This window comes from Megalobrama amblycephala, linkage group LG8 (genome assembly GCF_018812025.1).
Source record: "Megalobrama amblycephala isolate DHTTF-2021 linkage group LG8, ASM1881202v1, whole genome shotgun sequence".
Classification (NCBI taxonomy): Eukaryota; Metazoa; Chordata; class Actinopteri; order Cypriniformes; family Xenocyprididae; genus Megalobrama; species Megalobrama amblycephala.
This window is the reverse complement of record NC_063051.1, coordinates 30,176,207-30,187,983: the sequence shown is the minus strand read 5'-3', so window position 1 is coordinate 30,187,983 and position 11,777 is coordinate 30,176,207. Positions and strand designations below refer to the sequence as shown.

The following is an 11,777-nucleotide window of genomic DNA, read 5'->3' as shown; positions in this document are numbered from 1 at the left end:
CGAACTCATGAATTATATTGGATGATGTACATACAGTACCTCATAAATCTATTTATACAGAGTTCTTAATTTGAGACACATTAATTACTGTTTCATAGCCACTCCATGCTGAATTAATTTCATCATACAAGACACTTGTTACGGTTAGATGTTGCAAGAAGAGGCATTCACGGACGTCCACAGCAAATGGGTATTTTATTGACACAACGTGGAGACACAACATCTAAATCCAAGGTATAACATAAAAGAACAGACAAGGAGTGAAGGGAGTGAGTCCATATATATAGGGAGTGCAAACGAGGAAGTCCAGGTGATGGTGATGGGTGATGATGAGGAGCTGACGAGGGAAGTGAGTGCAGGTGTAGAAACAGGAGGATCATGGGAAATGGAGTCTTGGAGACGAGGGAACTGTAACAGTACCTCCCCCTCCCGGTAGGCGCGACCTCGCGCCGTAGATGTAACACCGGGGAGGGGGGGGTGGGCGCCCTGGAGACCTCATGCCGGTGCAGGGAGAGGCATGGGTAGGAGTGGAGGTCTCCAGGGCGGGTCCATGAGCCATGGCGGGTCAGGTGCAGCGGGCAGCCACGGCGGGTCAGGTGCAGCGGGCAGCCACGGCGGGTCAGGTGCAGCGGGCAGCCACGGCGGGTCAGGTGCAGCGGGCAGCCACGGCGGGTCAGGTGCAGCGGGCAGCCACGGCGGGTCAGGTGCAGCGGGCAGCCACGGCGGGTCAGGTGCAGCGGGCTGCCACGGCGGGTCAGGTGCAGCGGGCTGCCACGGCGGGTCAGGTGCAGCGGGCTGCCACGGAGAGTCAGGTGCAGCGGGCTGCCACGGAGGGTCAGGTGCAGCGGGCTGCCATGGCGGGTCTGGAGCCATGGGCTCTGGTGCTCCCGAAACCCCGCCCAGGAGTTCCCCCCCCACAGGCACTGGAACCGGTACTAGGCCCCCCCCCCAAAAAATACTTGGGGAGGCTGAGGAGAGTTTTTAGAAGTTTCAGGAAGGGAGTGTTTTTGTGGGCAGGAGTGGGCTTCTGGGAGGCAGAGACTGGAGATGCAGGCTCGGCGGCGGAGACTGGAGATGCAGGCTCGGCGGCGGAGACTGGAGATGCAGGCTCGGCGGCGGAGACTGGAGATGCAGGCTCGGCGGCGGAGACTGGAGATGCAGGCTCGGCGGCGGAGACTGGAGATGCAGGCTCGGCGGCGGAGACTGGAGATGCAGGCTCGGCGGCGGAGACTGGAGATGCAGGCTCGGCGGCGGAGACTGGAGATGCAGGCTCGGCGGCGGAGACTGGAGCGGCTGGCTCGGCGGCTGAGACTGAAGCGGCTGGCTCGGCGGCTGAGACTGAAGCGGCTGGCTCGGCGGCTGAGACTGGAGCGGCTGGCTCGGCGGCTGAGACTGGAGCGGCTGGCTCGAAGAGGGCTGGAAAAGGGGTCCAGTCCATCCCCTCAAATTCGATCAGAATCCCCACAGGCACTGGGGCTGGCACTGTGGAGACTGGAGAAGTTTGCTCGGCGGCTGGAGCTGAGGGCTCGGCGGCGGCGGCTGGAGCTGAGGGCTCGGCGGCGGCGGCTGGAGCTGAGGGCTCGGCGGCGGCGGCTGGAGCTGAGGGCTTAGATAGAGCTGGAGCAGCTTTCTTCCTCCTCCTCCGCTTTCTGGACCCAGCGGAGGAGTGAGGGTCCAGTGTAACACAGGGAGTACGTTCGCTGGAGGGATATGTGGAGGAAGAAGGAGTCTGACCAACTGGCCTGGCCACCTCTGTTTCTGGAGGGACTGGACGGACTTGACACTTATCCTGAACCTCATCAACAAAGAAATTAGATCCGTTTAAATACAAAATTAGATTAATGGTTTCGCTCAAGTAAAAAGAATTTTCAGGTTCATCAAAACGGATAGTTTCATCGTCCAGTCCATCCAGAAACAGGGCGTTCAAAAGTGCATCTGACCAGTTAGTCAGGAAAGCCAGCTCTACAAACTCCTCCACATACCTCTCCAGCGAACAGCCAACCTGGAAGAGTCCTACGAGCCGTTCCGCCGCAGAGAGAGGTGGTGAAGGAGTGGGAGCCTCGATATGATGAGCAGTAGTGGAAACCGGGACCAGGTAGATACCCATCTTATGATGTGGAGGTCCAACGGTTAGGTCTGTTCTTCTGTTACGGTTAGATGTTGCAAGAAGAGGCATTCACGGACGTCCACAGCAAATGGGTATTTTATTGACACAACGTGGAGACACAACATCTAAATCCAAGGTATAACATAAAAGAACAGACAAGGAGTGAAGGGAGTGAGTCCATATATATAGGGAGTGCAAACGAGGAAGTCCAGGTGATGGTGATGGGTGATGATGAGGAGCTGACGAGGGAAGTGAGTGCAGGTGTAGAAACAGGAGGATCATGGGAAATGGAGTCTTGGAGACGAGGGAACTGTAACAACACTATACTTAAAGACTGATGAATTACATTGAAAAAAATACACTATCATTCAAAAGTTTGTTTAAAAACAAGAATACTTTTATTCAGCAAGGACACATAAAACTGATAAAAAGTGACATTGACCACATTTATAATGTTACAAAAGATTCCTATTTCAAATAAATGCTTTTCTTTCAAACTTTCTATTCATCAAAGAATCCTGAAATAATGTATCTGTTTCCACAAAAATATGAAGCAGAACAACTAAATATTAACAGAGAGTCTAAGATTATCAAGCATTACATTGAAACTAAATGCATTTATAAAGCTGTTCAGCCCAGTTGCAGAGTTGATCCAGTTCAGATACTTTATTTATTCGCTATTCCACTTATTCTCCTATTCCACTGGAAATAGGAGAGCATTACCCACTAATATTAATGCTACAGAATAGGTCATACTTACAGTTATTTTCAAGGCTGAATTATTAGACTTCTATTAAGAGAATTTTTAGATGACAAATGACACATTTTTTTTCAGCTGATTTACATATTTTCCAATCACTTTCATTTGTCATCATTTCAAAATCTTACAGACCTGAATCAAATGTGTTTACCTGAATCAAATTATTATCTCAAAATCTATGAATAACTACTGAAAAAAAAAACCTTAATTGTTTTCCCAGATACGTACATAAATTAGCATTATAGTGCTTAAAATAATATGCTTTAGACATTCTGATTAAACACACAAACACACACGATATTCTCTATATCTGGCTAACAGATGATTTAATGGTTGTCATAGCACAAGCTCTTCTCAGGTCCCTGTAAAGTGCTTTCATATAACTAACCTCAGAAATGATCCAATTTGTGAAGCAGCAGAGAAAACAAAAAGATAGAAGAAATATTTCTGCATATCACTTCTTCCTGTTCCTCAGAGACATTTAAAAACAGTTTAAAATGGAAAATAACCTTGACTGTATGACAACCAGTGATGAAAACAGGTCAGCTTTCTTTCCTGATCGTTCAGAAGTGAACATACAGACTCAAACTATTCAGTGATGACAAATACACCTGCTGCATCACATCCGTATCTTTGTATGGATCTTCATATCTCTAGTCATGAGCTCTAAGTGATGCCGTACACAACACTCCCTCTCTAGTTTATTCACTATGAAAAAATTAGCTGTTTCATCTGTGTTTCTGTTGTTTCTCACACAAGGTTTAATCTGACACAGAGACAGTGAAGAAAGAGGAGAAACCCCAAACTCAGCATATTCAGGTTCAGTGAACATACATAAATGTGTTTTTTTCTCAAAACGTACTGGCCAGCCAGTCCACAAACACTCATACTCTGTTTGAGGTGGTTCACATTTCAGGAAGTTTTGTTAAATCCAAATTCAGTTTCTATTTGTTTTCTTCCTGCTGATTGTTTTATATGTGAGTAATATTTCAGCCAACTTGTGACTCCATTCGGCCTACACAGAATGTAATGATCCTCATCAAATCTCTCTGGATGATGATGATGATGATAGAACTAATCCTCTTTCACATATGTGACCTATACTCAGATAGAATGAGAAGAGTGTTTGCTGTGTTTGGATCCAGTGTGAGGTCACAGAGATGTTAACCTAAGAATAGAGAACATATAACATTACAAAACAACAGATCTACAGTGTCATAGTCATATGGTAATCTTGAACTCTTTCTGATGATTCCCACTACAAAAACAAATGCTTATATTAATGAGGACATATTATATAATTTTATTGTTTTTATAAAAAGCCCATAATTGAATAAAAAGCCCATAATTACCCATAATTGTTACCCAAAAACCAACCCTGTACCCATAAATGAAAACTTGTTGAATTTTAGATTTTTTTTTTTAATTGAATAAATTTAATTTATAAATTCAAATGAAGATGTCCACAAAAGGAGGTTTTCTTAGATTAAACTCACTTTAGGGGACAAATCTGTAAATACAATATAGACAAGTAAACCCACCCACACAAACATAAACATCCTATATTTTACTAATCTTTGATTCACATAACCACAAGTTTACCTATCTGACTAAATAACATGACAAAACATAGATGTCTATAGTTCATAGATAAAGCTAATTAAAGGCACAATATGTATGATTTTTGGATTAAAATATCCAAAAACCACTAGAACAGTGTTATATATTTTGTTGACTTGTGTACGTACATTATCCCAAATGTTTCCACAAATGTTTAAATCCAGAGAAATAAACCATTTTTAAACAGGACATGGACATGTCTGACTGTCCAACTGTCCGTGCATTACCTATCAGTGGCGTCATGCCCGCGTTACCCTCAATTTCCAATTTTATTTTGTTGAAATCATGGAAACTCGAAAGATGCTTTAATATATGATGTTTTATTAGACAAAGGAACAACTGTTAGGTTAAATTTATTGACAGAAAACAAATTATTGTTATAATAGCTCAACACATCTAGATTTTTTAAATCTAGTTTTCTTGATTTTCCACATGTACCATGCTTTTACCATGCCTCAGAGAAGTAGGTTACAAAGCACAATTAGATTCAGTTTTATTTTTAGAAACAGTATAATACAGCATTTCCTCCATCATACAATATGTTTGTATTCAATCGCATGCCATTTATCAGCACAAGCCATCCATCATTTATTAATATGATATTCTAAAATCAATCTAGCTTACTGCAGTGTGCAACAAGTGTCTCACAGCATTCGCTCAGCAGCAACTCATTCAAGTGTATCTAATATGATAAAACAGCACTGTGTTACCTCATACGAGTGACCGGAAAAAGCGGCGTCGGCAGCATAATAAAATTTCTCAGTTCTTTGTCTGTCTTTGTTAGATATTGTTGTGTTGTTCTGTTAAAATGTTGCTTGTTCCAGTTTCATGAGTATATTGCCATTTTGTTTTATTGAAAGTATTGCTGCACTTACATCCTGACTTCTATTATCCTTGCCTGCAAACAACGCTGACAATTACATGAGCAAGAGTGAGAAAAATAACAAGAGGTATCACAATGGTCAGACACGTCTGTCTAATGCTTGTTTGTAAGAAATAGTGCAGACGGATGAAAATAAAACCTTGTGTGAGACCCCAAAATTGTGTTAGCTTGTCAAAATGATCACTTGACAATGAAGCTGCAGAAAAGGATCAAAACATGGAAGCACCTCAGATGTATGGGTGTATTTTGTATTTAAACACTATGAAAAAACTCAAAAGTGCCATGTAAAACCTGTACATTGGATTACGCCTTGCTACCAAAGGAGCAAATATTACAAACTATCAGTTCAATCACAGACAGCATGGTTATATCTGGTTATAACTTCTTACCAAACCAGCACCAAAGAAACAATCCATCGATTTTCGGCCAACTAAAACCTTTCTAATCCCTTTGTTAAATTAGTAGATAGTTCAGCCAAATGTTAAAATATTCACCTAAATCATCATTCCTCACCGAAAGTCTGCAGGACATTCTTCTGCTAAACATGAAAGATATTTTGAAGAATGTTTCACTGAGAAGAAAATATATTTTATATTTCACAGAAGAAAGAAAGTCATACAGGCTTGGAATGACTTGAAGGTGAGTAAATGATGACAGAATTTTCATTTTGGCAGAACTATCCCTTTAAAATGCCTATTAATTTAGAATGATAAACAGCTAAATAAATATACAATCTTTCCCTCCATATCCTGCAGCTCTACAGCCCCTTTTGAGTGACATTTCACTGTACATTTGTAGATGGTAAGATTAAAATAAATATACAGAAATTAACAGTACAAAAATATTCTTACTTCTGAAATCCACTTTGTTCAGTGAGCAGTTTGGATCATTCAGTAGATCAGTGAGCATCTTGACTCCTGATTCTCCCAGGTAATTGTAGCTCAGATCCAGCTCTCTCAGGTGTGAGGGATTTGATCGCAGAGCCGAAGCCAGGAAATGACAGTCTTTATCTGTCACCTCACAGCCAGATAATCTACAAAAACACACAGAAGCAATGAAGATGTCTTTGACATTAGAACTTACAATAAATGCATATTAATTTTTTTTTTACCTGAATGAGGTAATTAAACGTTTAGCTGCTAGTTTTAAACTGCATTCAATGTAAGTTATAAATTATTAATAAAACATTTAGCTTTCCAGTTACTATTTATTTTTTGGTCTTGCCATATGATGTTTATCACAATTGTAAAAGTAAATATTAAAAATGACTGGCTGATTCAGTCATTATCTTTAATTTCAAACTCATTATTAAGATAGTTAAATTCAATAATGTGTTGATTTGTGTAATCATATCTTATTTGTATCAACAAACATAAATGCATTTGAATCTCAAACCCCAGTATCTTCAGCTGACAGTTTGGGCACTTCAGTCCACCAGAGAGCAGCTCCACTCCTGAATCCTGCAGGCCATTAAGACTCATGTCCAGCTCTATGAGATGGCAGTTTGATGATTGTAGAACTGATGCCACAATTTTACAGCACTGACCAGTGAGTTTACAGCCTGCCAATCTGAAGAGAATTTAAAAAATATATATATATACTGATAAAAGTGTAATATCTTTAATTTCATAAACTACAAGTTCCCCTTAAAGGAGAATATGGTTCTGATCACCATTTGATTTATACAGCCATCTACCAGATACTGAGGATCATAAGCAAATAGATTTGAATCTCCTGATGGAAGTAATCATGCTTGAGTAAGTTTGGTTATTAGGTTCTGAGTAAATAAAATGCTGCACCAGCAGCACCTTAAACTGTGCTGTTGACACTTGACATGTTCTTCTTTCCTTTTTTGAGAGAGTGACTCTTATATATACATATACAAAACTCATGCATTTAAGAACCTACTAAAATTAAATATATAGTCAATTTATAATGCTTCAATATATTGAATGAATGAATCTCAAACCTCAGTTTGTTCAGCTGACAGTTTGGGCTCTTCAGTCCATCAGAGAGTAGCTTCACTCCTGATTTCTGCAGGTCATTGTCACTCATGTCCAGCTCTATCAGACGGGAGTTTGATGATTCTAGAACTGATGCCACACTTTCACAGCACTGACCAGTGAATTTACAGCCTGCCAAACTGAACAGAATAAGAAAAAATCTGAATAATCACACATACATTTAATATATACTGATAAAAGTGGAATCTCTCAGATTTCATAAACTGCAAGTTCTGATAATTTGACTGTACAGCCATCTACCAGATACTGAGAATCATAATCCTGAAGGAAATAGTCGGAAAAAACTGCATCATGATTGTGACGCGATCAGATCTCGGAAGTCCTATAGCTTTAGCCAAGTGGCATTGTTACGGCCCATGTCGGAGTTAACAGCTCGTTCAAAATAATAACTCCAATTAGGACATGAACCGCACACATGCAAGAGCCACAGACACCGGCTGTTAATTTTCAGGACAATAAATCGCCCTTGTTTAATTATAATAGAAAAAAGGAATAAACAATTCATAAATAATGTTGCAAACAAAATTAGACAAAATATTAACAAAAGAATTAACAGTAAACAGGTAGGTAAAAACAGCCAAAGAAACAAAGAACGCCTGCCTGGCTATTCTCACCAATAGTTCTTACCTAGCTTCCGATAAAGCAAAAGGAGTGAGTCTTCCGGGCCTCTGCTTTCTACACTATACTTACTACATTAATAAACAGTGACCTGTTTAAGCAAATCCACTACCCGTTACTGTTAAAATTAAACATTAACCATATAAAGAAAACATATCGAACAAAACAATGAAAGATCAAGAATGCAAACTAAACTATAACAAATTAAAGTTTAAATGCCCCATGGGAGCGGGCAATAGATGTTCAAAAAGGGACCGCAGCGAGGGAAATCACAGAGAGAGAGAGACACCGGCGAAACCAGCCCAGCAAGAGAGAGACTCCATTGTCGCCATCCACGCTATTTATGCCGGAAACTCAGTGACGTCATCGTGCTTCCACCAATCCAATACTTCATCGCCACCTATGGGTCTTTAAAAATAAGAACTACACAGCCACGTAACAGGCATGTTATGTCAATTTGTGAGGATTTTCTCAAGAACTTGAAGCATCATGTTATGTTGTGTGTTTGCTCGTTTGAATCCAGACAAACTGTTCTTAATAAAGATGTGTGATTTACTATGGTTTACTAATGTTTCACGAAGTTACAAAGAATGTGCCTCATCTGTATACTGTTTACATGCATTTCAGGGGCCAAATTTAGTGACTCCTGATGCAGTCATAGAATGTGATTATCGGCTGACACCAATCTGTGGCTAATTGACTGGAACATTCATAGAATATACTAAACATGGCAAAACTCAGACAGGATGCGCTTAGGGTGACCTTTGCTTGAGTCCATGCTTGGGTACCTTTAGATCCCTTCCTCCTCTCTCTCCCACTTTGATTCCTGTTGATTATCTATCATATCTCAAAGGCAAAAATGCCAATAGAACAAAGAGAAAAAAATCTACTAAATATTAAATATATAGTCATAATATAATGCATTTAATGCATCAGCATAAAGAAAAAATGAATCTCAAACCTCAGTATCTTCAGCTGACAGTTTGGATTCTTCAGTCCATCAGAGAGCAGTTCCACTCCTGAATCCTGCAGGCTATTGTGACTCATGTCCAGCTCTATTAGATGGGAGTTTGATGATTGTAGAACTGATGCCACAATTTTACAGCACTGTCCAGTGAGTTTACAGCCTGCCAAACTGACAGAATAATAAAAAAAAACTGAATAATTACACATCCATTTAATATATATTGATAAAAGTGGAATCTCTCAGATTTCATTAACTGCAAGTTCTGATAAGTTGACTGTACAGCCATCAACCAGATACTTAGAATCATAAGCAAATAGATTTGTCTATTTGACTCATGTCCAGCTCTATTAGCTCTAAACACACACATGTATACAGTTTAGCAATAGAAAGAGAGCTGAAGCAGAATACAGGAAAGCATGAAGTTATCACATTGTTTGAAATTCAACAGATCAACTAGGATCAACTAAACTTATTTTTTTCAGTACAAAAAAAGCTAAACTTTGACAAAAAGTAATTTTTATTGTCATAATTGTGATTTCATAATATTTAGATATAAATTCAACTGAAAAATACTTGTGAAAAGTGATAATTTTTTTACTTTTAAAACTGCATTTTCCAAAAGATGGGCAAAAATCTTACACTAAACGATGTTGAATTATCCATGTTATCCCCATGAATGAAAGTTAGAAATATGGGTCTTTTATAAAGTGAATTTTACATGAAAAGCTGTTTTTGTATAAAAAAAAATTATTTATATAAATTTAAAAGATATGACAAATCCTCCAAAAACTGCACAAATAAGAAGTAAAAACATTAATAAACAGAGTAAAATTACATTTGTTTTTTAAAAAACAATTATTTTGTTACAAAATTACATCTGTGGAGACCACAAAGACCATGAGTGTGACTTTTTTTTTTTTTTTTTTTTTTTTTTTTTTTACACTAACATAAAAACAAGATATCACTCCAATTTTTTTTCTGTGTAGATCTAGAAAAAGTTAACAACTGTACAAAGTTTCATGTCATTTGGACAAAGAGAACTTTTTTTATTTTTTATTTGAGCAAACGTTGTTTGGGGTCTAAAAAGACCCCAAAGACCATATAAGGGTTAAAAGCACAGCAAAAACTACTAGCCTAACGAATATAAATTTCAAATGTTATTAAAGACAAGTAAACAGTCAGTAATAAAATAAAAACAAATAATCAAATTATGAGCAATAGCACAAATAAAAACAATAGAACAAACACACAAATGAAATAAGCAGTGCTTTTTAGGTTTTTCAACAAGGTCTAAGTAGTTAAATTAAATAAAGTAATGTAAAAAAAAACCACTGCTTATTCTTTACTGTATGAATTAAATAGATTAATCCTTATTAAAGTTACAAAATTTATTCACTCAAGACCAGTGAGTGATTTATTTCTTTGTACTTTTTTTGTTTGATTAACATTAAAAACCCAGACAACAGCAGGTATATTATGCTTCTGTTACTTTAAGACCTAATGCCTGAACAGTTTGCATAAACCTAAGACATAACCAAATGTTTACACTAGGATACTCACCAAGATAGGCATTTTGACAATTTTGTGTGAATTTGTCCATTCAAGTGCAAGACAACGTGAAAGAGAACTTAATTCTGTATTCACGTGCTGTATGAGGCGTGGCTTTCCGGCACACATTTCACACAGCGCGAGAGTAACAGATCTTTTGTATCTTCTTGCGCTTGAATGTTTAAAAAGGCAAAGCTTAAAACACATGCAAATACAGTAAGGCTAAACATTAATTCAAAAGGTTTAGAATAAATAAGCAAAACACTATAAAGGACATATGATTACATAGGAAATCTGGATACATGATTGTATATATATATCAAGCATGTATAGGATTATGATGGACTGTATAGAAAAAGGGCACATTTGTCTGTTTCAAAGTGAATTTAGAGTACATTCCTTTGAGTTTTAAACCAGTCTTATCTTGATGATTTATCTTTGTTACTAAGGTTCTGCATTTGGGGTGTTAATTGCTCTTCAGGGTTAGTGCCTTAGAACTCTACCTTATTGTTTTGCCTGTTGGGTGAAGGATATTGTGGATTATTTGTAAAATTTAACAAATAATTGTGTCTGATCTGTCTCAGGCACTATTTGGGGTAGTATATTGTGTATTGTTTTTAAAGATAAATATTATGTTAAAAGTAAAGGTGAATTCTGATTGTTAATGCTATCTTTACAGTCATTTATGAGATAAAGAAGGAATGATAAAAAATTATAAATGTTAACATCACAAAAACAATATCATAAAACAGTTGAAACATAGTTAAATATAAATGTATAAACATGCAACTGTAGTCTCATTCTTTGATTTTCATGCTCTTGTTTTCCAGGGGAGAATGACTCTTGATATATACACATCATGGAAAATCATACAACACATCTGAAAGAATATGCTAAATCAATAAGCCCCAAAAAGCCACGCTTTACAGGTGAACTGTTGTAAAATCACTGTTAATCATGGTTTCAAATGGTTACTCCCTGCCAAGGTTTCATAAAAAACACAGTAACAAACAAAATTATAATTTATTGATAAATAATGATTCTTCCACAAAGCAATGTAGTTCTTCAGCAATGTTTAGAAGAATGGATGCCAAGCAACACACAGATGCAGTGGAAAACATGCTTGGCACAGTAATACTTACGCAACAAGGTCACAGTTGTATTTTTAGAGCAGTGGTTCACAACTCTGGTCCATTTTGTATGTCCACTCTGCACATTTTGTATGTCTTATTTAACACACCTGATTCATA

The 11,777-nt window shown here is 38.3% G+C and overlaps 1 protein-coding gene across 1 annotated transcript in view; it reads right to left on the bottom strand.

The window, feature by feature from the left end:
* Nucleotides 1-3,718: 3,718 nt before the first annotated feature.
* The window catches only part of LOC125274255 (NACHT, LRR and PYD domains-containing protein 12-like), a 26,008-nt gene continuing 17,949 nt past the window's right edge, over nucleotides 3,719-11,777 (bottom strand). The window contains exons 7-11 of the mRNA XM_048200471.1: nucleotides 8,974-9,147; nucleotides 7,340-7,513; nucleotides 6,766-6,939; nucleotides 6,222-6,403; nucleotides 3,719-4,035 (exon numbers count right to left, since the gene is read on the bottom strand). Coding sequence (XP_048056428.1) covers nucleotides 4,031-4,035; nucleotides 6,222-6,403; nucleotides 6,766-6,939; nucleotides 7,340-7,513; nucleotides 8,974-9,147 — 709 coding nt within the window. The 3' untranslated portion in view covers nucleotides 3,719-4,030. The remainder of the gene's footprint in view (nucleotides 4,036-6,221; nucleotides 6,404-6,765; nucleotides 6,940-7,339; nucleotides 7,514-8,973; nucleotides 9,148-11,777) is intronic.